The following is a 25,235-nucleotide window of genomic DNA, read 5'->3' on the forward strand; positions in this document are numbered from 1 at the left end:
GAAGGGAGGGAATAGAGGAGGGAAGGAATAGAGGGAGGGAGGGAGAAGAGAAAAGGAAGGAAGGAAGGAAGGAAAGAAAGAAAGAAAGAAAGAGAGAGAAGGGAAGGGAGGGAATAGAGGAGGGAAGGAATAGAGGGAGGGAGGGAGAAGAGAAAAGGAAGGAAGGGAGGAAAGAAGGAAGAAGTAAAGAAAGAAAGAAAGAGAAAGAAAGGAAGAGAAATAAAGAAAGAAAGAGAAAGAAAGAAAGAAAGAAAGAAAGAAAGGGAAGGGAGGGAATAGAGGGGGGAAGGAATAGAGGAAGGCAGGGAGAAGAGAAAAGGAAGGAAGGGAGGGACAGAGGAAAGGAAAAGGAAAAGGAAAAAAAAAAGAAAAGAAAGAAAAGAAAAAAGAAAAGAATTGACTCTGGGGTAGAGGAACTTAGAACAAAGGAACTAGATTAGAACCATCTCCAAAGGGTGAGTGCTGCCAATCAATGACCATATACCACCAACAGCAGTCATTCCACTAAGCCTCGAGACTTAGACTAAGACTAAGAGAAAGAAGTGGGGCCATCACCGCCTTCTACAGACGGGGGCACCGAGTGAGGAGCACGAGGTAAAGCAACTCACAGTCACTCCTTCATTGAGAAAATATTTTCCTGCCACCTGCTCACACTATGTGCCAGCTTCTGCGCTGAGTGTTGTGTATAAACTGGTGGATAAAAGAAACCTATTACGTTTTTGCTGCTGACAGTGAAACCAGACTCCATAAAAGTTCTTGTAGCGGGAAAAACAATTGTAACTGTGTGCTAATTGTGGTGATCGTTTCCCGATATATACAAATACCAAATCATTCTGTGGTACACCCGAAACTAACATAATGTCATATGTCAGTTACATCTTAATTTAAAAAATAATACACGGTAGAGCCCAACTGCTAACCGCCATACCCCACTGTTGGCCCACAGGACACGTGCTGCTTCCTCAGACCCAGCAAGATCCGCGGGATGCCACCATCCTAGGGGCAGGCCCACTCTCAGCAGGGATGGCCACATGTGGCTGAGGCGAAGCTAGACCCTCGAGGCACCATCACACCACCCCCTCCCAGCCCCACCGCCCCAGCCTGGAGAGAGATGCTCCTTACTTGGGGCTCTCTAGACCTTTGGACGGCAATAAGGTCAGCACCAGAGAGGACTTCTCAATGGCTGAGCAGGAGGCCACCATGTTCAGCTGGGGGATGAACTTGACCTGCTGGCACCAGTTGGGATGAAGAGCCTAGAAAGAGAGTGGCGGTGGTAGGGGCTGGAAGGGCCAGGAAGTCACCACGTCTAATACCCTCTAGTGATCACAGCTCTGACACAGCAACATGGCCCCAGGATCCCAGCCTAGTCCTGTGGCATCACTTGGTCAGTGAGACAGGTGAAAAGCGCCCAGATTTATAAGTTAGAGGACAGGCAAGGTCAGGCCCATGTGACATCACTGTCACCGCATCCCACGCAGGAGAGAGAACGGATTGGAGTCAGCCAAGCCCTCAGTCCCTCTTATCCACAGGGAGCCTTGGATGCTTCCCCGTGGGAATGTTATCTGGTGCAAGTTAGGCAACGAAAGGCTGAGACCCACAATCCAGGGGGCAGCCTTGATGGCACAGGCTCAGAATTCTCTAGCTTTGGCTCTGCGGGTCGGCCCTGTGCTTGGCCTCCGCATTGGGGATCTCCCTCTTCAGGACAACATGGAGGGGGCTGCGGGCACTGGGCTAGGTTTTGCATATGCTGCCTCACTGAGCATCTATCATGGCGAAGGTGCCAAATCCAGGGCACCAGACAGAATGTGGCACACTCAGCAACTGGGACAGAAAACCAAGCCCAAGATGAGACTCCCACAGAAGACAGAAAAGACAGTATTTGTGGGTGACTCTCCCTGATAGGGTCCCAGGGCCTGAGGGATCCAACCTGCCAGAAAAGAAGCATTTAGGAGCCTGGGACCACACAACTCAGTCTGCCCCTAGTGTCAGATTCATTCATTCATTCGTTTATCTGTTCAACAAATGTACTGGGAGCCCACTAAGGCCCAGCCCTTTTAGGCACTGGAGACAGGACAACAGGCCAAGTGCCTGTCCTTAGGAGCTATCAATCCCGAGAGGGTTAACAGGATGAGAAACGAATGGGTGGACAATACAAAGTTGGAAGGTGGTAAGCTGTGATACCGTGATTTGTAATAAATATGTATTTGGGGGCGCCTGGGTGGCTCAGTCGGCTAAGCATCCGACTACAGTCATGATCTCACTGTTCGTGAGTTTGAGCCCCGCATTGGGTGAGCTCAAGCCCTGCTCCGGCTCCGCACTCTCTCTCCCTCTCCCTCTGCACCTCATGGGATTCTTTCTCCCTCTCTCTGCCCCTCAATTGCACGCTCTCTCTCAAAAATAAATAAATTAAAAAAAAATTTTTTTAACGTTTATTTATTTTTGAGACAGAGAGAGACAGAGCATGAACGGGGGAGGGTCAGAGAGAGGGAGACACAGAATCTGAAACAGGCTCCAGGCTCTGAGCTGTTAGCACAGAGCCCGACGCGGGGCTCGAACTCACGGGCCGCGAGATCATGACCTGAGCTGAAGTCGGCCGCTCAACCGACTGAGCCACCCAGGCGCCCCTACATTTTTAAAAAAAGAAGTATATATTTGGTCTTCATGCCCATTTCTGGCACAGAACTCCTAAATCCCTCGGAACTTCCTAAGAGGTAAGAAAGTGTTCCTACTCATAACAAACCCGTGTCAACCACACTTGAGTTTACATTAATGAGATGACTTTTGGAAAGCCCTTGAGGATGGGGACTGTTTGCCAGGGAAACCGAGCAGGATGGGAGGGTTGGAACTTTCAGCCCCACCCCCCTGGCCCCTGGGGAGAGGAGAGGAGCTGGAGGATGAATTGGTCGTCAGTGGCAATGATGTGATCAATCATACCTATGTGATTAAACTCCAAAAAAACCCCAAAAGGACAGGGCTCAGAGAGCTTCTGGGCTGGTGAACATGTGGAGGTGTGGGGTGAGGCTTGTGCCCAGAGATGGCAGAGAAGCCCCAGGCCCCCGTTCCCCACACCTTGCCCTCCGCATCTCTTCAATCTCGCTATTCCTAAGTTGTATCCTTTTCTAATAAAGCGGTGCTGTAGTAAGTAAAATGTCTCTCCAAGTCCCGTGAGCCACTCTAGCCATTTAATCAAACCCAAAGAGTGAAGGGAAGCTCTGATTTATAACCAGCGGGTCAGAAACACAGGTGACAACCTGAGCTTGTAAGTGGTCTCTGAAGTGGAGGGCGGTCTTGTGGGACTGACCCTTAACCTGTAGGGTCTGACGCTCTCTCCAGGTAGAGAATTGTAGGCCACCCAGCTGATGTCTGAGAATTGCATGGTGGTTTGGGAAAAACACATTGCAGTTGGTGTCAGAATCATATCAATGCTGCAGCGGGAAGGGCCAAGGGCAGAGGCAGGCAGCAGGGCTGTTCCGGGCTGGCTGGTTAGGGCCCTGAAGGGAGAAGAGAAAGGAGCAAACAGGGACCTAAGGGAGAACCCAGCAGTCTGAGGGATAGAGCATGGCAAGGCCCTGAGGCGGGAAAAGGCTTGGCGTGTTCAGAGAACAGCAGGATTGCCTGTGTCTCTGTGGCTGAGTAAATGGGAAAAAGAAAGGTAGAAAGCAAGATGGGGGGCAGGCAGGGGCCAGGTCACCTTGTGTCCTGATAGTCATGGTAAGCACTTGAGATTCTGTTTGAACGTGATGAGAAGCGATGGGGGATTATTTTTTAATGTTTTTTTTTTAACTTTTTAAATGTTTTCTTATTTATTTTTGAGAGAGAGAGAGAGAGAGAAAGGGACAGAGCGCGAGCAGGGGAGGGGGCAGAGAGAGAGGGAGACACAGAATCTGAAGCAGGCTCCAGGCTCTGAGCTGTCAGCACAGAGCCTGACGCGGGGCTCGAACTCAGGAACGGTGAGATCATGACCTGAGCTGAAGTCGGACGCTTAACCTAGGCGCCTACTGGGGGATTTTGAGCAAAGGAGTGACATGGCTGGTTCTAGCTCATAATTCCTCTGGCTGCTGAATGGAGTAAAGCACTGCATGGAGAAAGGAAGGTGGAAACAGCTAGAAGCCACTGCAGCCATCCAGGAGAGAGGCGGTATCTGCCAGGACCAGGCTTGAGCACTGGAGGTGGCGAGAGAGACAAGCCACACTGGGGACACCTACGTTCTCTGCACAGAGAGCTGCAGGACCCGACAGCTGCCTTCGTCCTCCCAGTGACCAAGCCTCAAGGCTTAAGACTGAACCCAGCGGGCGAATCCATTTTTGAGTGGCACATGGGTACAGATAATCACCATGGTAACAGGCCAAGGAAAGCGATGACTTACTTTCAGCCAGTAACTTCTATACAAAGGGGACTTTTCATTTAGGAGCTTCCGTGCGGAAACGTTGGTCCAGTGATCTGGTAGGAGAGAAAACCGAGGTCCACATCACCAGCTCCCCACCTTGCCAGACCAGCAAAAACCCCAGAGGACACCTCGAGTTGGTTTGCCACTCCTGTATGTCTCAAAACTTTTCCATCCAAATGTTCATTCCAGCCTTACTGTGTCCTGGTGAGTTCAGTGGGATGAACTCGACACAGAACACAGACACAGGCAGGTAGACACTGTTGCCCAGAGCCCTATGCCAGGGCTCACAGAGCTGGCCCCACATCTCGGGCCTTCTCCCTCTCCCCACATGCTGCAATCTAAATGAGGTGATTCTCTCTTTTTTTTTTTAGTTTTTATATATTCATTTATGTTTTAAAGTTTATTTTGAGAGAGAGAGAGAATGCGCAAGTGAGGGAGGGGCAGAGAGAGAGGGAAGGGGAGAATCCCAAGCAGGCTCCATGCTATCAGCATGGAGCCTGATGCGGGCCCAATCTCACGAACTGAACTGTGAGATCATGACCTGAGCCGAAATCAAGAGTCGGACGTTCAACCGACTGAGCCGCAGCAGGCGGCCCCCAAGGTGATTCTCATTTAGGGAGCTCCAAGTCTGCTGGAGTGGAGAACAAATTGAGACCCCAGGCTCTATTCATTCTGAAAAGGATCATTTGGAAGTCTACCATCATGCTTCAAACTACATGCCCCGCCTTGTCTTGCAAACACAAGTTCCAAGGGGGGCACCCAGCAAGTGTGCCTGGAGCGATCACACTGAGCACAGCCTGGCCCTCATGGCGGCGTTCAGGGTCTCCTGGCCCCCGCAACCTCCCACGGCCAGCCGGCGGCCTGGGAGCCTCCAAGGAAAGGCCCCGGGTGCAGGCAGATGGGGCTAGCAGTGATGGGACAAGCACGGGTCTCCCTGTAGAGCAGGCTTTAAGGAGGTGGGTCCCAAAGACTGGGACAATCTGGGCTCAAGTCTGAGAGAAACTCCCAGGTTTCTGGGAGAGAAGGGGACCTGGCGGCTTATGCCAAGCATTTTATGCTGCAGAGTCACCAGCCCCATCTTGCAAGGGCAGGAGGAAGCTTGAAAAGGAAGTCCCAAGGGGTGGAGTGTTGCAGAAGCGGGGCAGGCACGGGAAGGCGGAAGCTTAGCCAGGGGCCTCACTTCTAGTGTCTGCCTTGACCACGAGGCTGGGAGAGCCCCGGGAGGTCAGGGGAGGGAGTCCCCCTGTCCTTACTGTGCACCTCACCCCATATGCCCTCCTCCCACCTTATAGGAAAGCCATGAATTGAGTATGCTCATCCCTGTTTTAAAGGGAACTGAGGTACAGAGAGGTCAAGCAACTGGTTCCAGCTCACACAGAGCTGGTCTGTCCAACTCCTCCCAAGTCAACACACGGGTGAGCCCACCTTCATGTTCCTCCCCAGCCTTCAGGCAGCGTGTGGCATGGAAGGACTCCTATCCTACACTCCAGCTTCATCCGTACCCACTCCGATCTCCCATTTAGCACAGCTCCACGACTACCACAACTTCCCACACCATTTCCCAGGGTGCCACAGCGTGACCACGGCCGGGCAGGGCAGGCACCAGGAGCAGAGGCTGATGAGGCAAGGATATAGGAGGGTGCCAGCCCACTGCTGTATCCAGGGCGGGATCTATCTTCCATCCGGCCAGTAGGGGGAGTGGGTCACCAAGGCCGGGGAGCCCTTGCAGGGCGTCCGGCTCAGAAACTCTGACTGGAAGCCCTAGGGACTGCTCTGGTGTCCTGGATGGAAGGGGAGTCAGTGTCCCCATGGGCTGGTGCCCCTGGTGGCCCGGGGCCTCCTCTAGATGGATATGAAGCAGACTGGAGGCCTGACACCACGCACAGAGGGCTTGATCCTGGACAGGGTCCAGTTCAGGCGCGTCCCTGATAGTCCCAGGCCCCAGAGCCTTGGGCCCTGGTGCCCCTGGCAGAACAGCCCTGAACAGCGTCCTTCAGTGTTTAGCGAGTTTAGGGTATAGCCCAGCAAGGGATTAAGGTGCAGACTCAGGCAGACTGCCTGCTTCAGGACACTTACCCTGTGGGGCCTACACAAGTCCTTCACCCCCCGAACCTCCATTCCTCCTCTCTTCATGGGCTGTAACAGCAGCAGCTCCCTGCTGGCCATGGGCAGGGGGAGGGCCATAGGAGGTGATGTGCCCAAACCACTCGGCACGCAAATGCACAGTGTCACTGTGCTTATTCAGGTTCATGGCCATGCTGAGCCAGGCTTTCCCCCAGGCCCCACTGAGCCCACCTCCAGGGCAGCCCTCCTGCCCCCCCCCCCCCCCCCCCACCAAAGGTGGCTCCCAGCTGAGAGCAGAACCCTCCTCATGACCTTGGAGAAAGTTAGTGCTGGCATCCCAAGACCCGGGAGGGGTGAGTGACTTCCACAGGGTCACACAGCTGGCACAGGTTGGTCCTTGCTGGGATGAGGTGGGTCCGGAAGCCTCTCCCCTCCACCTTCACCTGTGCAACCTCCCACCTTCAGAGAGATTGCCCCGCTTCTCAGCCCCCTCTGGCTCTTGCGGTCACCTCCTCACCCCACGTCCCACGGGCCACTCTGAGCTGAGCCTACGGGTGTACTCCTCAGCTGAGCTGAAGTAGCCAGAGGCTCCTGAGCTGGGAGGAAGGGCCATCTCCCCACCCGCACATTCCCCAGCATCTTAGCTACCCCATTTGGAGGTCCTGGGGAGGATTCGGGGGTTGAACAGCCCATGGGTCACATTGCTGGAGGTGAAGACGATGACATTGCCTTTGGTGTCCCCATAGCAGAACACACCTCTGTGACAGTCAGACCTGAGGGAAGGTGGAGACAGAAGAGGCGGGGCTGGGCGCAGGGCTTCAAGCCTCCACCTTCCCGGCCCCCATCAGCCTCCCTGCACCTGGGAGCGAGGGGCAGTTCCCACACAACTTGCCAGCTTTGCCCTCAATGGCTGACAAACATGGGCCCGGCCGCCCAGACCCAGATCACCGGTGAACTGGGGCCAAAAGAAATCAGTAATTTTTTTTGAACGCTAAAACAAACGAATCCCTGGTCCTCCAGCTGCTTGTTACCAGCTCACCATCCTGCGGATGGACCACGGCATTCCCAGAGCCCTCAGTCACGGCGGGACAAGCCCCTGCCGGGGTTCAATGGCTGACTTGGTCGGGCAGTGGGAGGAAGAGGGGCAGACGACTGAGTAACCCCCAAGGCAGGGCAGCTTGGTGAGGAGGACACAGGCACACAGGGTGGGAATCGTTCCGGGGCTGTTTCCAGAGAGGCTTTCTGGGAGTCCCAACCGCACCGAGTGATGCGGCTCCTGCCAAGACTGCACCTGTCTCCCCCCAAGACTCACCAGTAGTCTACGGTCAGGACACAACTGTCCAGATCAGTGAAGGTGAAGGCCCGGGCACAGTTGTGGTTGCTGATATCAAAGAACTCTGGGGGAGAGACGGAGGGGGAGGGCATGCATGGAGCCCAGGCCCACGTCCCAGGCCTCGGGGGCCTCTGGGGACGACGCGCAGCCTCTGCTTACCAGCCACAGCACCCCCAGAGGGCTCTAACCCACGCCCACAGTTGGCCCGGTGACAGGTCCCCAAGCGCAGACGCACACCTTCCAACGGCTGACGGCAGGCCTGGGGCGCCGTCAGGGACTCACCTATCTTCTGGTCGGTAGATGCAATCGCTATCAGGTTCATGTTGTGGAGACAGACCATGTCGATGACCCACATCTGCTGGTGGTGGGGCTGCTGGATCTGGTTAAGCTGGCCAGGGAAGAGCAGAGGCGACCGAGCTGGGGAGGCTTGCCTGGCAGAGCGCACCAAGGCGCAGGGTCCCGTGAACCCTCTCCCGCCACCCGAGGCCCTGGAGGGGGCGGCAGAGCTGGTTTGGAGCTCAGCACTCCTACCAGCTACTGATAGGGCCTTGGACAAGTTCCCTAGCCCAAGCCTCAGTTTCCACATCTGCGAAATGGGCTTAAAGAACACCCATCCTCACAACCCCTTTCTAGAGCCACTTGACAAGCTTCCTCAGAGTTTTAACTGTGCATGACTCGTGATCCCGGGATCTATTTCCAGGACACATCTGCAGATGTGTTTACACGTACTCACAGAGAAGCGTGTGTGAGGGCAGGCCCCGCCACACCGCTGTGATAGCAACAGGCCACAGACCACTTGGAAAGGAGAGCGGATACAAATCCACACCACAGGACACCACCCAGACATTACAAAGAAGGGGACTGTGCACACGCCATACAGAAGAGTGTCCAGGATCTATTAGCAAATGAAAAGGCAAGGGGGAAAGGAGCACTATCATGTGTTACCATGCGTAAATTTAAAAAGAAAGGGGTGCGGAGGGTGCATGTACAGGCTAACCGTGAAGAGTGCCCCAAAACTGGTCACAGCGGTTGCCTCCAGGAGAGAATTCGGGTGTGGGAGAATGACTTTCCACTGACTGCCCCTCTGCAGGTCTGGCTCTGTCCCCCACCCCAGTTTTATTGAGATATAACGAACATGTGACATGGTATTAGTTGTTGCTTGTTTGTTCTGTCTGCACTTTGTTTACCATCTGCAGATGTCCCCCGGCTCAAGTGGCTTATTGACAAGAAATCATCCAGCCAGGCTGTGAGGTGCCAGCCTCACGTAACACTCAGGCAGACGGAATTCGAGCGGGCCCTCGAGGTACGGGACACCACACACAAAGTCATGTCCGCAGAAAGGGGCTTTGGAGTCCAGAGAAAAGAGGAGGCCGGCCTGACAGGCTCAGGGTCAGGGAGGATGAGAGATGAGTTAGGGGTGGTCAGCTAAGGCATTTGTAGTTTACTCCCTGTAAGAAAGCCACAAACTCTGGACTGGAGAAAGCAGACAGCAGTACAGACTGAAACAGAAGGGAGGGCGGAGAATTAAGGCAGCTCCTCTAGGTGGCTGTGCAGAAGCAATGGCGAAGGCAGGGGCAAGAAGTGGACTGCTTCATCACAGCTCAGAGACACCAAGAGCAGAGAGGTCCCTGCTGGCGGCTGGGCAGTGAGGACAGGGGGCCAGGCCCCTGGGGCCTCTAACCCACACGCAACAGATGGAATGCCCATCACCTCCACGTTCCTTCGAGAAACCCCGAGCCCTAGGGAGTTCCAGTGACTTGCCCAAAGTCGAACAGCTGGGAAGTAAAGCCCAGCCCCCCCTCCCACCCCAAACTCCAGGGCTTTCCATCTACATGACCATGGATGGCATGCAGTGGGTTTCACAGATGGTGCTTAGTGGATCAGTCTTGCCAACATCTACTTTCCCGAGCAGCCCCTCAAAGAGGAATGCTGGGCCTTCCGGGGAGCCTCCCTCTGCCCTCCTCATCCCTCCCAGACTTGGCCTCTGAAGGATGCTGAGGTGACCAAGTAGCAGCCACAACCAGGAGCTCAGGCTATAATGTGCCCTCTCACACACAACAAAATAAACACACAGAGAAAAAGGGTGGAAGGTGCCAGAAACCCCAGCCTCAGGAACTCGGGTGTGAGTCGCCCCTGGTCCTGAGCTACCCAGTACTCAAGAGTCACTTGACCTCCACAGACCTCAGCTGTCTCCGGAACCCTCCAGCCCCAAGGGATGACCCCTGAGGCACCTGTGAAACACTCTGCTCTTTCACGGGCTTAGGAAAGCCTTCATGCTGCCGGCAACGTTCTCAGTAAGCCTTTCTTCTCGGGAGAGCTGCGCCTTCCTCATTTGCTGGAGGATTCTGGACTGGCCTGGCAACACTAAGTACACAGCCAGCTTTCCTGAGTGTTTTCTCACTCGCTGCCCTCGGCCAGGAGCTGACAGCACAGACAATGACGAGGTCAGCTTGTATTTGTCGGCACTTGCTGTGTGCCTTGCCCTGCTGTGAGGACCGTATGTGTATTAAGTCATTAAATCCTCCCAGCAGCCTGAGGGGGTAACTGTGACCCCACTTGGCAGATGAGGAAACTGAGGCACAGGGAGCTATCTACGAAGTGTCCACGGTCACAGAGCTGGAAGGTGGTACAGTCAGGTTCTAAGTTGGACTCCAGAGCCCACACAACCACTGCGATTTCCTGCCTGGTCCAGGTAAAGGATTTGAGTCAGTAACACTTGGTGACAGAGGGGACATGACAGGGAAAGGAAAGGTAGCTGACTGCTAACACGGGAACCTTGGTAGATAGCAACACCATTCACTGAGATGAAGCACAGGAGAAGTAAGCCTGGTGGCCAGGGAGAGCTACAGTGACATTCTATTTGGACAGACTGGGTGTGAGGTGTCTGTCTGTTGGACATCCAAGTCGAATGGACATCCAGATGCAGTCCTGCTTACAGAAGAGAAATGCGAGGGTCGCAGTCCCACGTGAAGCAGAGCCTGGCCCCAGGAGCAGTGACTCCACGTGCAGGCTGCTTAGACTGTGAACCCCCAAATGAGCCCACTCTGGGCCCAGGTCACCTTCATTATTGGGGTACAAAGGCAAAGGCTCTCCGACCACCCTGTGTGTGCTCCACGTGTGGGTCCCCCTCACCCTAAAGGAGTTAATCAGTGAGAAGGTCTCAGACCAGATCTGCAAGATCCCGTCCTTGGTGACAGTCAGGAGATGCCCAATCTTCTTGAACTGCTGGATTAAAATCTGCACCTTCACAATCTCACATCCATGGTTCCTGTGGAAGGTGACAGGACAGAGAAGGACCCAAACAAAAACAGAATGAAAAGAGGGGGAAGGGCAAAGCAAGACACACACACCACCACCACCACCACCACCACCACCACCACCACCACCACCAAGAAACTCAGGCTGGCTCCTCCAGAGGTGGGGCTCTGCTGGGCGGGCTTCTACCATTATCAGCCATGGCCGAAAGAAAATGACCCAGGTAGGCCGCTGGTATGAGATAGGGCTCCACAAGCAGTGGGCTCTCCTTTCAAACAACCAGCTGGCTTCCTCGTGATGGGATGGGGTCAGAGAAGGCAGAGAACAGAGGTCTTTTGCAAACCTTCCTTTACAAGAAAAAGAGTCTACGGGTGGTGAGTGGAGGGGGGATTGTGACTGAAACCTTCAAAATAACAGTTTTCGGCATCTCAGGGTAGAGAAGGGAATATAAGCCAAGCATGAGATAGAAGTGGATGAGGGGACAACGTATCCAATAGAGCCCCCACATACCCAACTCCTCATCTCCAAGGCCATGTGCTGAGCACAGCAAACAGCTCCTGCGGCAGGCTGGGATTCAGGTAGCCACCATGAAGCCTTCCCAGCAAGCTACAGTCATGCCTTCCAATGCCTTCTGTCCTGCCCCAAGTTGGCTAAGCTGGCTGTCTGGCTACTAAAGGGCACCGCCATTTTGACTTCTGGACATGGCTCAGCACACACTCCTGGTGCTCCCATGCCTCCAGGCCCCAGCAGGGCAGGAAATGTCACCTCACCTCACAGGGACCCAGGGATAAGCATTTTCCTGGAGTTATGTCCTGGCTATGGGCAGAGCTTCAACTAGAACGTAGGCACCTCGATCCCTACTCCGGCCAGAGTCTTTCCAAAAAGGTTGCTGTGGACACCGTGTGACCTGTGGCTGAAGGCGAACCCACACTGAAATTCTACCTCAAAACATTCTCAGCAGAAGAGAGGGCAATGGTGTGTCTGGACATGGCTCTTTTCTCTCCCACCCGCAGCCCCCAGCTCTGCCCAGTCTGCCCTCCATCACTCCCAGTGCCACCTCTGGCATCAGGCCCACTAGACTCTGAGGGGTAGATGCAACAGGTGAGAGCCATGAGAAGGGAGGGGGAGCCCTCGGGAGGCGTTATCCCACGAGGCCAGCACCCAGGAGACGGGCGTTTGGTAAGCTTGGTCCAGGCTGAGGAAAGGGGAGCCAACTTTTAAGGTGACTTTTTCATGAAAATAACTAAATGTGATTTGGCTATTTCTCTGTCAAGCTGGAAATACTCTCTGGGAACAAATAAATAGGGGAAAATAGGGACAGACTTCTTGACGTTTTTGGTTCTGGCCCTTTAAGCACCTTGGGAATCTAAATGCCCCAAGGAAACAAAGATCCTTGAAGGTTTGGCTGTCTCTAGCAAAGTTTTAGGTCAAAACATATGGTTATAAAATCCTTCATTATTCATATTTGCTGACTATTCCTCAATTACATTTTGACCAAAATTTTTTTAGTTGCCCGTTCGTGGTTTTCATTACCATCCTTCTGAATCTCCAGGTGCTCCAGGGCAGAGACTGCCTCTGGTTCATGGTCTTCCCCACGGCCTGCTCCGGGGGCAGTCCCCTGAGGACCACAGCCCCTCCTAAGCAGGCCACAAATGCACATCACCAAGCGTTGGACCACAGGACCCAGATCCCTGGCCCTGGCCACCGACACAAGGCAGGAGGTGTGCAAACCCAAGGTGGGTTACGGGAAGAGGCCTGGGCCATTGGCCAGAGCCACTGGAGGGCTCCTCTTTCTTGGGGAGTTCAGAGGGGAGGGGGCAGACAGGGCCATGGCACAGAAAGATGAGGTGAAGGTCCAGAGGGCACAGTGTACAGGAGCCAGAAGGAGCAAGCAGGCAGGGTCGAGGAAGTCAAGGCATGGACAGAGCCACATGCTCCAGGAGTGACCAATGGCCCGTTCTGGAGGCCTGGTGTGGCCTCCAGGAGCAGTCTCCTATGATGGCTTTTACTCCCTGCCCTGTGAGCCATCTGTGCCCTGACCCACTGGGCTGCAGGGTAGGGGGAAGCAGGAGGAGTAGCGTATGCTGCAGGGACAGGGAAGGCCGAACACAGCAACCCCATCACTGTCCTTCGACCTCTCTGAACCTTTGTTACCTTGTCTGTAAAGTGGGGACACATCACCTACCTTCATGCTCAGGCTCGCCTGCAGGGTTGAGGGGCTGAAATGAGCCCAGTGCCAGACCCTTGGTGGCCCCACAGAGAGTGGCTCAGGGATCTAGGGAGGGGCACTCACAGCAGGGCCAGCCCCCACCCTGTTCACACACACCCCTTCGGTCAGGGGAGAGACTCCTTACAGAGGGATGATCCTCATGGGGAGGTGGAAGCGCAGGCGGTACTGGCTTGTCCTCATCATCTCCTTTCTCTGGAACTCACGCATCACGTAATCCACGTACTTCTGCTGCCTCGGGAAGAAACGAAGGCAGGACAGCGCTGGCCAAACGCTCGGTGCACTGGGCTTCGGGAACCCACACCCGGCTTCTGGTTCCTCCCCCATCTTTATCAGCCCCTTCCAAGGGGCTCTGGTTGATGCTTCCCGAGGGTGGCCAAGGAGAGTAGCCAAGCCAACTGAGCTGTTCTGGAATCTGGGACGTGTGAAGGGCCTATTAGTAGGTACATAGCCGCACCTCCCTCCTTAATGAGATCCTGTAATGCTAAATGTATCTCCGCATCACCCCCACGTTCAGCATCCTGTTTGAATCTCTTTATTCATCCCCACTTTATGGATAATAAGACTGAGGCTCCTAACAGTAGAGATGAATTGCCTCAGCTCATATAAGAAGTTAACAGCAACGGAAGACCCCGAAGCCAGGTCACTAGGGCAATTCTAGAATCTATTAACCAGCCTCATGAAGGCCAAAGTAGGCCACCATACACCATAAACTATACAAGAAAGAGAGAGTTATTAAGAAAGATAATTGTGTAGATAGCGGAGAATTCTGGAAACACATTTATTGTAGGATATTAAGAGAAATGAAAAAACAAACACAAAAATAAAAAATTTTGATCAAAAACCAACCAGAATGTACACATAAGCCAAGGGGGAGGGATGACAGAGCAGTTAAGCCACGACTCCTGAAGCAGGGGCCCCTTCCTCACCCAGGTAATGGAGCCATTACAGTTTGTGTCCACCTTCAAAAACAGCGCCTCCAGCATCTCATCCGACACATTGCTCAGAATCTTCTTCGTGGCCTTAATGAAAGCCTTCATGCCCAGGGCTTCAAAAGAGAAGAAAGAACATCATCCACTGCACAGCTAGTCACTGGCCCCGTCAGCAGCCGCGGCGGTGTCCTGGGTGTCTGGGCGCTGAGGGAGGGCACACGGAGAATCCTGTTTGCGGGCTTGTCTTCTGCATCCCACGTGTTCAGCATTCAGCCAGCCCATAGACAGTGGCCACACACCTTCCACGCCAGAGCACTGTGATGGCCCCACAGCACCACTCGGTGAGAAAAGATCAGATCCCAGTTCTGAACAAGTAAGACGGGCCAGGCACTGAGACAAAGGAAACAGATGAAAACTCAAAAAAAAAAAAGAAAAGAAAAGAAAAGAAAAAAACTCATAATGGCAACAAAAAAACATAAGTTAATTCAAATACACAGAGGGAGAGGTGAAGTCTTTTAAAGGCAGTTAAAACGCAAACTTTGGCTGGAGGGCAAGATGGGGAGAGGAGGGGAGCAGACGGGAGGGATAAAATGTTCTCCCCCTGCTGGATTTTGTGACTATAAGGGAATCTGGCTGCCTATGGGCCAATATCACTGCCTAGATTTTCTTTCTTTTTTTTTTATAGTCACAGTCTATAAAAAGTGCTTCTAAAGTCCCCAACAAGTATCTGGAATCCTCACCAGAGCATGAAGGCTGTGCATTTTCTGGCTCCTCTCAGACCTCACCTCCCACTGCTGTCTCCTTCATTCTCGTCTCCAACCGTAATGTCCCCAGGCCATTTCTCACACCACCTAGTGTACTCCCACCTCAAGGCCTTTATACCATCTGGTCCCCTCCACAGGGAAGCCTTCCTGGGTACCATCTAGGGAGGCCCCCACCCCCATCACCCAACTTCACTGTCCCTCCCCTGCCATGACCTTCCTTGTTACCACCCTAGGCCATGGGCTCTGTGAGGGCAGGGGGAGCCTGTGCCCTCTGTGACTGCTTGGCCAACAGCAGATGCTTGTTCCCCAGGTGTTGCTGTTGACCCTGGGATGTGCACGCGATGATACTGGGTGCTTCTCTGTGTTTATTCACACTGACCATTTAATGAGAGGGGCTCGTGAGGAAACTGTGGCACGTAGTGGTGAGCTCATGTGCCCAAGGTCACGGGGTGGTGCCCAAGGTCACGGGGTGGTGCCCAAGGCTGACCCCAGCAATCTGGTCCTTCTGTGTGCGGATTGGGCATCCGTCAGATGGCAGTCCGTAACACAGAGCCTTCCACATGGGAGGGAGCCAGGGACCAGAGAGCCTTTGTGCAGTGTTGAGTGAACAAATGCCCCTTGAGAGCACCACAGGGGCCAGCCCCTCTCTCAGGTGTCTAAGAAGCCGTATATATTGTTCCCCACCAAGTTATTTTTTTATTTTTATTTCTTCTTTAATGTTTATTTATTTTTGAGAGAGAGAGAGAATGAACAGGGGAGGAGCAGAGAGAGAGGGAGACAGAATCAGAAGCAGGCTCCAGGCTCTGGGCTGTCAGCACAGAGCCCGATGTGGGGCTCGAACTCACAAGCCATGAGATCATGACCTGAGCTGAAGTCTGACACTTAACCGGCTGAGCCACCCAGGCGCACCACCCCCCCGCCAAGTTATTTTAATACACTTCTTATAAACAGTTTACCAGACAGTTTTTTGAGAATAACAATAGACGCAAAGATACTCTGGAAAGGAAACATACACTGTGGGGTCCAGGCAGGGCCCCCTTTCCCCTCTAAAAAACAGCTCTCACCCACCTCAAGCCGCATGGTTAATTGGTCAAAACTTGCATGTGAAAATACCATTTCCCTGGGGAGGAGGGTCACCACTAGAATCAGGCAGGACACTTTGTGGGGGGCAGAAAATGTTCCATAGCTTGATCTGAGTGGTAGTTACGTGAATGTATGCACATGAAGGACTCCTTGAGCTGGATGGACCCTAAGACCCGTGCATTTTGTGGCAAGTGTAAAGATGCATGTATTTCACTTCTGAACTGCACTCTGTGAAATCTCTCACCGCCCTTCCCTGCGCCTCCAACCTTAGCCAGCTCTTCCCCCTTGCCACCCCTTCCAGCTCAGAAGACGAGGGGGTGTTATGACAGCCAACTCTCCCCAACCTGGGCGGTCCTGGGACCTTTCCTCGGGGGAGGGTCCACCCTCGCTCCCACCCTCCCAACTTACACCTGTGCCCCACTGGCACGTTCCCTCCAGCGCCCAGCACTGGACACCCCCTCTATCCACCACTTCCTGACTTGTACCCACTCACTCTCCTGAGCCACCAGTGACCTTGGAGCACACCTGATGGGGCCCTTCCTTGCCTTAGGGGCCTCCTGCCTTCAAGCAGCGACCCCACTGGTCACTCTTGTCTCCTCCAGGCTCCACTGTCTGCCCTGCCCTGTCATTTGGCATCTGCCTCCGCTCTTCTCATCACTGTCCCCTTGCTTTTCTGACGCTCTCCGGCGACCTCACCTATTCACCCATCTCTGCATCTCAGGAGAGAATGTCTCTCCCATGTCTCTGACTCTCTTCCCAAGTGTCCCCCTTACCCGTTCAACTCAGCATGTTTAAAATCCAGTTTAGGGGCGCCTGGGTGGTTGTCAGTTAAGCATCCAACTTCGGCTCAGGTCACGATCTCATGATTCATGAGTTCAGGCTCTGTGAGGACAACTCAGAGCCTGAAGCCTGCTTCGGATTCTGTGTCTCCCTCTCTCTCTGCCCCTCCCCACTCGTGCTCTATCTCTGTCTCTCAAAAATAAATGTTAAAAAAAGAATTTTAATAAATAAATAAAATAATAAAAAATCCAGTTTATTATCTTTATCCCAACACACTCTCGCCTTTCCTGCGTTTGCCATCTTTGCAAACGGCGTCACCTCCGGCTAGTTACCCGGGCTGGAGACTCGAGGGGGGCACGCAGCGCCCCCCCTCCTGAATCCTCACAAGAATCCCATGGTCCTAGAGGGTAGGTACTGACATTCTCCCCATCTTGCAGGTGAGGACACAGAGGCACAGAGACATTCTGGGTTTACTCAAGGACACATAATGGCGCTGGGAGGATGTGAAACCAAAAGCCTTCCCTCACCTCCATCGTAATGTCCACTACCTTCTGTAGGGTGGTCATGGGAGGAGCCAATCCCCTGCCTCCCACGTCCCTCCGAGTCGCTGGCAGAGACTCTTGTCCTTCTCCAGCAGCTCCAGATGTGTCACCTCCCCGTCAGATCGCTGCTGGGGCTCAGGGCCCCTCCTGACCTGAGTGCACCCATGTCCTCTGTGGCCGCCTCCCTCCCAGCCTTGCCCCCAGGACACCCCTCACTGCCCCCCAGCACAGCAACACCCCTATACCTCTCCTCCACCGTTCCCTGCTGAGAACTGCCCTCCCCCCATCTCCTGGGAAACTCCCACTTGACCTTTCTCTTTCTTTTTTTATAATGCCAAGAGGCAGGATTATGAACTGTTTACCTCTATTTTTTTTTTATATATTCATAAGCATTTTTAAAAATAAATGCTGTATTTAAAATATTTAAGAAAATGTCTTCTAGCCTCCCCTCTGCTGTGCAGGGGGGAGTACGTATGTGCCCCACAGCGCTTGCGTTCCTGGAACACGGTCACCAAGCACGAGCACTGCACGGTCATACCCCCTGGCTCTCCTGGGAAAGGGACTTCCTTCACTTACTTTGGTATCTGAAGTGCTACACTCAGTGTGGGGTGCCCACGGGAGCAGTTTCCATGTCAGGGCACCCAGGCCACTGCATTTGGGCCTGTCATCAGTGTCTGGCCCCTCCTGTGTAAAGTCATAAGGAAAGTCACAGGGTTTCGTGACAACTGAATCAAATCTGACAGATGGCCTGGTAACCCAGGTAGCTCTGTACCAACACTAATTCTTTTTTTTAAAGTATTCTTTTAGGGGCGCCTGGGTGGCTCAGCCGGTTGAACGTCTGGCTTCGGCTCAGGTCATGATCTCACAGTTCACGAGTCTGAGCCTCGTGTTCGGCTCACTGCTGTCAGTGCAGAGCCCACTTTGGTTCCTCTGTCTCCCTCTCTCTCTCCCTCTCTCTCTCCCTCTCTCTCTCCCTCTCTCTCTCTCTCTCTCTCTCTCTGCCCCTCCCCCACTCGTGTGTACCCACATGTGCTCTCTCTAAAAAAAACTTTAAAAAATTTTTAAAAAAACGCATTTTTAAAGTTTATTTTTTAAAGTAATCTCTACACCCAACATGGGACTTGAACTCACAACCCAAGATCAAGAGTTGCACCCTCTACTGACTGAGCCAGCCAGGACCCCTCAACACTAGTTCTTACCGTGCCTGGCAGTGCTTGATGAAATGTCTGTTGGCGAAAGTGGAGGCACACTCAGCTTGTGTGCCACCCATGTCCCCCCAGGAGCACCTGTATGCAAGGTCAGTGCCACACCGGCTCACAGGCTCGGGGCTGCAGGACCGCCAGCTCAATGGCTCTCCCTCGATCCCCACCCACCCCCAGCAGCCCGCAGCCTCCCCCAGGCAGGCCCCAGAGGTGAGGGTCAAGGGCACATGGACACTCTGAAGACCTCCTGGGAGATGCATGGGACTCCCCCTTAAGAACCACGGACGTTCAGGGCGCCTGGCTGGCTCAGCCATGGAGTGTGCAACTCTTGGTCTCACGGTTGTGAGTTCAAGCCCCACATTGGGTATGGAGATTACTTAAAAACAAAATCTTAAAAATAAATAAATAAATAAATAAATAAATAAACCACCAACCCTTCTCAAAGACCTCCAATCAACAAATAAAAAAACTAAGGCCCCGAAAGGGAACCTGCAGAACAGAGAGCAGAACCCCAGTATCTCCCCTTTTCCCTCTGACACAGTCACTTATGGTTAGGGTTCCTAAGAAAGGCTTTGGAGCCCTTGTTTATAATCCACCTTTTTAAAAGACTTTTGAAAGACAAAAATGATCTTATTTTCTTTTACTCTATATCAACAAAAGGTGAATTTCCTTTCCTCCATTTAAAACATGGCCATTTTTGTTTTGTTTTGTTTATGCAGAAGTTCTTTTTACATGGATATGAAAAGATTTCAAGACACATTAGGTAAAAAGCAATAGGGGGAACTTTATAAAAGTTATTTTTTTAAAAAAAGCAGGAGTAGACAATTGGGGAGATCCTTTCTCAATACATACAGGTATCGAATCAGCATGGTGTGCGCTTCAAATATATTAAATTTATGTCAACTATAGCTCAATAAAGCAGAAATTTAAAAAAGCAAGGCGTAGAACAGCATGGACAATAGGCTGCCACTGCATAAAAAAGCGGGGGAGTGACTACCTGAACTTCTGTGCCTCCACCGGTCACAGGAAACCGAGAACAGTAACCAACTGAGGGAACAGAACTGGGCAGCTGAGGGCCGGGCCCAGGGTATCATGGGAAAAGCACCTTTTGACTTGTGAACTGCATGGATATATTGCCTGCTCAAGACAAACACAAACACAATAAAAATCGTGACCAAAGTTGGCACCCTCGGGGTCCTCCAGGCACAGTGGTGGCTACTCCCAGCTGCCAAACACGGACACCAAAGAGCTCCAATGAGGAACCACGTCATCTTCAGGGCAGACACTCACCATCCCTCCCTGCCCCTCACTTTTTGTTCATTTGTACACTGGGCGTTTGTTACCCTTTCCCGCCCACATCGTGGTATGGCTGTAAAACTCAAGTTGACGGGGCAAGGAGCTATGCCCCCAGAGTTGGTACTCAGAGTCTAGTGGATATGAACAAAGATGCCCTTAAGTATTCCTATTATTGGGGCGCCTGGGTGGCTCAGTCGGTTGAGCGCCGACTTCGGCTCAGGTCACGATCTCGCGGTCCGTGAGTTCGAGCCCCGCATCGGGCCCCTGTGCTGACAGCTCAGAGCCCGGAGCCTGTTTCAATTCTGTCTCCCTCTCTCTGACCCTCCCCCATTCATGCTCTGTCTCTCTCTGTCTCAAAAATAAATAAATGTTTAAAAAAAAAAAAAAAAAGTATTCCTATTATTGACCTTGATGCATATCATCCCAAGGAGAAAAATGAAGCTCCAAAGAGAGAAAAAGTTTGATGCACAAAGGATGTTCTTAACAATGTTATGTAAATTCAATGAAACCTAAATGTCCAACTATAGGGGAATGGCTTAGTCCACCAGTAGAATGTGTGTATTCATTAGTAATGATGGTTTGGAAGACGACACAGCAGTATGTAAAAGCCCTTAAGGTGTTACACACTAAGAGAAAAAGAGGGGTCTGAAGTTACATACGTGGTATAATTACAGACACGTGAAAGCACACGTAGCCATCTGTGGCAGAGATATTTAAGGTGACCCCAGGACGCCCACCTCCCGGTGTTCATGCCCTCCCGTGATCCTCTCGAGTAAGACAGAACCCGTGACTCGCTGCCAACCAACAGAATATGGCAGAGGTGACAGATGTACGGGGCCATGTGTACACGACTGCACACTTACAAGACCGTAGCACACATCTTGCTGGAGTTGTGAGCTCCCTGGTTACCCTGAGCCTTGAAATCTGCCATTTCGGTGAGTCCCACATGGCCAGGAATAGAGGGCAGCTGTAGGAGCTGAAAGCAGTTGCCGGCCAACAGCCAGGAAGAAACAGAAGCCCTCGGTTCTGCAGCTGCAAAGAACTGAATCCTGCCAACAACCTGAGTGAACTGGGAAGCGGATCCTTTCCCCGTCAAGCCCCAGATGATACCACAGCCCCAGGCTAGTGAGCAGAGGAGCCAGCAAAGCCATGCCCAGACTCCTGACCCACCGAAACTGTGAGACAATAAATGCGTGGTTTACACCTCTCGGTTTGTGGGAATACTGTTACACAGCAATAAAAAATAAACCATACATGTGAAACTGTTTGGAAGAAAATACACCAAAATGCTGACAGTTGGTTACACTTGGGTGCTTGGATTGGGGGTATTTTTTTTTTCTAGATACGAAATAGCCTCCAATGTGCTTATAATACTTACATAATGACAAGGTTTTAAAGGAGACAGTGAATGCAACAACTGCTTGTCAAATCTGAACCCTCCACACACCCAGGTATGGGTCCCACCCTGTGCAAACACCAAAGACTGAGTCCACAAGGCGGCTTTACCTCCGGTTGAGTCAACATCCTCCTCAAACATCTTCTCCATCTTGGCCATGGGTAGCTGGGTAAACAGTTGAGACTCATGTTGGCTAAGAGTGATGGATGACGCTGGGGAGCTAAGAACCTCCTCGCTCTTCTGGAATCCACCTGGGGTGGGTGCCTGGAACAAACATGACTACAAGAACCAGGGACTGAGAAGGTTGATCTCCTGAGCTGAACATTTCTAAGCACATCATATTGAAAGAGAGACTCTGGGGAAGGACAGGGTATGAAGGGTTATAGAGAGGCTGTCAAATAAATCCTAACCACTTTAGACCTAAGAAGACCAAGAAAGATCTAGATTGCCTCTCCTGACTTTGGGGAGTTCACTACTGTTTCCGTTTTGCAGATGCCATGACTGAGGCTCGGCGGCGTTAGTGGACAGAGCCAGGTCTCTCACTTCACTCATACCAGGACTCCAATTTGTAACGCTTCTGTTCAGTGACTATATTGTTTCAATCTTCAGTGCTTAGAATTCAAGACCTCGAGGAATCCAGCTGCATCTGCCCCAGCCAATCTGATTTGGTCCTGAGCATCCCAGACACCTGCCTGGGTCAGGGTCAGATCAGATCGTCTGCACGCACACCAGGGCTCTAGCAGACACCCCTGATGGGGGGCCTTCAGCTTCCTCCTCCCACTTGCTTCCCCAAGTCCCCACATAGCTGATCCCACCCCTTCAGTCCTCAACAATGAATGCCTCTTCTCTGCAGGACTCATTTTGACAAGCTAGCACAATGCTTCAGGTCACAAAAGGCTTAGGTCATCAAAGGCCGTTTCCCCCAAAAGACTCCAAGAGTGGACAATTAACCACTGAGTGTTTGTTGTTCACTGAAATGCACTGTTTTGGGTCTTGGGCTTTCAAGAAGCCTGGTTTGGTTCAAAAAGCCAAAAGACAAGGTGTAAATTAGATGGCTCATTCTCCCTACACCAACCCTACCAAACGAGCAAACGTGCTCATCCTCCTGTGTAATTCCATTCATTCCCTCATGGTCTACACACATTTGTTGAGTGCCAGGCACCTGGATACACGAGAGAACAGAGTAAAAGACCTGCTTTCGTGGAGCCCAACCAATGAGCTCGTTAAGACTCCTACAGCCATGCAGGCCCTATATTAGACATCTCAGCACTATCTTTGGCTCGTCCCTTCCCCTATACGTTCGTACTGTCCCCCATTCTTACTGTGATTCTTCTCCTACACCTAAGTCCTCCTCCCCCACATCCCTGGCTTATCCCAGACACTGGTCTTGTGCTGGGACAAGTACAATGATGTCCCCTAACTGGGACAAGAGTTTGGCCTTCCTTTCCAATCCACCTGCCAACACTGGCATCAGTTGTCTTTCTGGAAGGCAGAGCTGATTATGACTTTACTCCTGGCTCTGACACTTTCCAGGCAACCACCACCACCACCCGCTGCTGAGTGTGCCATTCAAAGCCCTTTGCATCGCAGCCCTGACCGGTCTTTCTAGTTTCGATGCACACACCATGGTCCAGGCACACCAACTGCTCCCCACCATCCCCAGACACAACAAACAATCCACTTTTACTCACATGTTCCCTCTATGCAACGCAGACCATCTCCCCTGGATATGAACTCCTACTCATTGTTCAAAGCCTGGCTCAAAGGATGCCTCTTCCAAGGAGTTTTTCCACAGCTTTCAGGTGACATTCATCACTGCCACCTCCACGCTCCCAAACTGTTCCTCTCTGCCATGCATGCATGATGCTTTGCATGTCTGTCTGACCATGCAGACAGCAAGGTGTGATGGGAAACACACGGCTGTAGCGTCCCAGAGCTCTGGGTTCAAATTCTGCCTGACTCTCCACTTTCCAGCTAATTTATCTCAGGCAGATCACATCACTTCTCTGAGCCACACACCTCTCATCAGCAAAACGGATCTGCAGCGCCCAACGTGCAGGGCTGTGGTGAGATCTAAACGGCCCCCAAACGTCTTGGAAGGCTCAGCAAACTGTAGTTACACAAGAAATGACAGCTCCTGTTATTACTCCTGTCTCACAGTGAGCTCTTTGAAGGCAACGGCCTATTTAATTTATCTTAATTTAATCTTAATTCGTACTAATTATCTCCCTATTCCCCAGCCCCAAGCATACAATAGATGCTAAATACTTATCTGGCTTGATAGTAATTTGTACAGCCTATTCCACCGTTGCCACAACTTGGCTGGACAAAAGGAAGGATCGTCCATATACAGACTGAATTGGTAGCCTCAGATCTGTTGCATTTGGCCAATACAACCCTTTTAAAAGGGAAAACAAGCCTGCAGCAGTGGCCAGATAAGTTACCTACATGGCCTTGTGAATATCGGAGTTTGCTCCCCTGGTGCCGAGATGGGTAACTGGTAGACCTCTGTGCTGATGAGCAATGTCTGGCAGCTCTGGAACACCCCTCCCCTTTATCAACCTCTGATGGTCTTCTTACCTTTTGAGACTGAGAGTTCTCTCTTAAGTCCTCAGAAGACACTGGCTTTGACCTAGAATAAGGAATCATGGTCACTTTAACTTTGTAAGACCATGTGGGGGGCTGACCTAGCCAGGTCACAAGAGGGTGGAAAAGGAGTCAGGGCCAGGGTGTAGGGTGCTGCCCTGTACCCATAGACACCCCCAGCACACATTTGGTGAGCATCCCTTTCCCCACGGGAGCTTCTCCGGCAGGAAGCTGTTCCCAAGCTTATGCCTGCAAGCTTTCTTTCCCCTGATGGGAATGAGTCATCTTATTGAAGCTCTACGGTTTCCCAAGTGAGTGCCAGAGGCTTTCTAAAGCAGGCCACACTTTCCAGAGGGAGAAGGGGCTTGGGAGGCCTGCAGTTAGACCATGTAGACTAACTACAATTCACATGTCAGGAAGATAAGCTCCAGGGATGGGCATCTGTCCAAAGGGTCAAACATGCTCTGGAGGTAGGGAGGGATTAGGATGGCCCCGCTTGCCACTGCATGTACCCCCCGCCCCCCATCTGCCCTCCAGTGTGCCTGGAGACAGGACTTCTTTGGGAGAATGGACAGAACTCTCCTCACTGCAACATGGGCTCACACGAGCGTGTGGGTGCAGTCCAGTCCAGAGTTCCGCTCCGAAAATATGAAGGGCATATTTCCACAGGGTCAGTGGCTCCTCCACGTATGATGGGAGAGAGCACTTTGTTAGGATTATTAGAGTGTCAGTCTGCCTCGCCAGCTAGACTCGAAGAGCGCTTTAGGATGGCAGGGGAATGAACGGCCAGGAAAGAGTCAAGCCGCAGACATGCTCAGGGGACACAGCTCAAGAGCCAGCCTGGCTTGACAAAGGGCTCTGGGGGCTGAGGGGAAGGGAGGCACAGTGGGAGGGAAGAGAGAAAAGAAAAATGGAAACAGAATGCAGAACCTGCAGTATTTCACCGGGGAGTCTGAGCAGGATGAGGGGCAATTGTGGAAATTCATCAGAGTACATGGAGGGAAGATTGAAGACTGGCCAACAGAGTCCCAACCTAAACTGTGTTGGCGACAACTCAGATTTAAAAACCAAAGGAGAGATAACAGCCAAAGGAAAGGAGATGTGGAAGCCAAGAACCAGGGTAACTGAGGGAAATGCCAGGAACATTTCCAGGAAAGGAAGCAAGTAGGGAAAGTGGCTTCATGCCAATGACGTTGGGTTGTCCAATTAGAAATGAAAAACAAATACCTGGAGATATGAGGCCTGAAACTGAGAATTGGCTACACTTAAGGGATAGAAAGAGGAGGGGAAACACACAAAAGACAGGAGGAAGGGATGCCACAGACGGGACCAAGATGGTAAGAAAAAGACAAGGCCACTGAACAGGGCCATTTAAAGGTCACCGAGGA

The 25,235-nt window shown here is 52.2% G+C and overlaps 1 protein-coding gene across 3 annotated transcripts in view; it reads right to left on the reverse strand.

Moving 5' to 3' along the window:
* The window catches only part of EFCAB8 (EF-hand calcium binding domain 8), a 66,607-nt gene that overhangs the window by 38,488 nt on the left and 2,884 nt on the right, over positions 1 to 25,235 (reverse strand). The window contains exons 2-11 of one of the 3 annotated variants that reach the window (XM_049650935.1): positions 23,842 to 23,893; positions 21,372 to 21,525; positions 14,196 to 14,314; positions 13,394 to 13,497; positions 10,917 to 11,052; positions 8,067 to 8,172; positions 7,764 to 7,848; positions 7,100 to 7,224; positions 4,367 to 4,440; positions 1,123 to 1,253 (exon numbers count right to left, since the gene is read on the reverse strand). In XM_049650935.1, coding sequence (XP_049506892.1) covers positions 1,123 to 1,253; positions 4,367 to 4,440; positions 7,100 to 7,224; positions 7,764 to 7,848; positions 8,067 to 8,172; positions 10,917 to 11,052; positions 13,394 to 13,497; positions 14,196 to 14,314; positions 21,372 to 21,525; positions 23,842 to 23,893 — 1,086 coding nt within the window. Of the gene's footprint in view, positions 1 to 1,122; positions 1,254 to 4,366; positions 4,441 to 7,099; positions 7,225 to 7,763; positions 7,849 to 8,066; positions 8,173 to 10,916; positions 11,053 to 13,393; positions 13,498 to 14,195; positions 14,589 to 21,371; positions 21,541 to 23,841; positions 23,894 to 25,235 lie in introns of those variants that run through there. The other 2 variants (XM_049650934.1, XM_049650936.1) reach the window with 2 other exon arrangements.

The sequence above is a fragment of the Panthera uncia genome (genome assembly GCF_023721935.1).
Source record: "Panthera uncia isolate 11264 chromosome A3 unlocalized genomic scaffold, Puncia_PCG_1.0 HiC_scaffold_11, whole genome shotgun sequence".
NCBI lineage: Eukaryota > Metazoa > Chordata > Mammalia > Carnivora > Felidae > Panthera > Panthera uncia.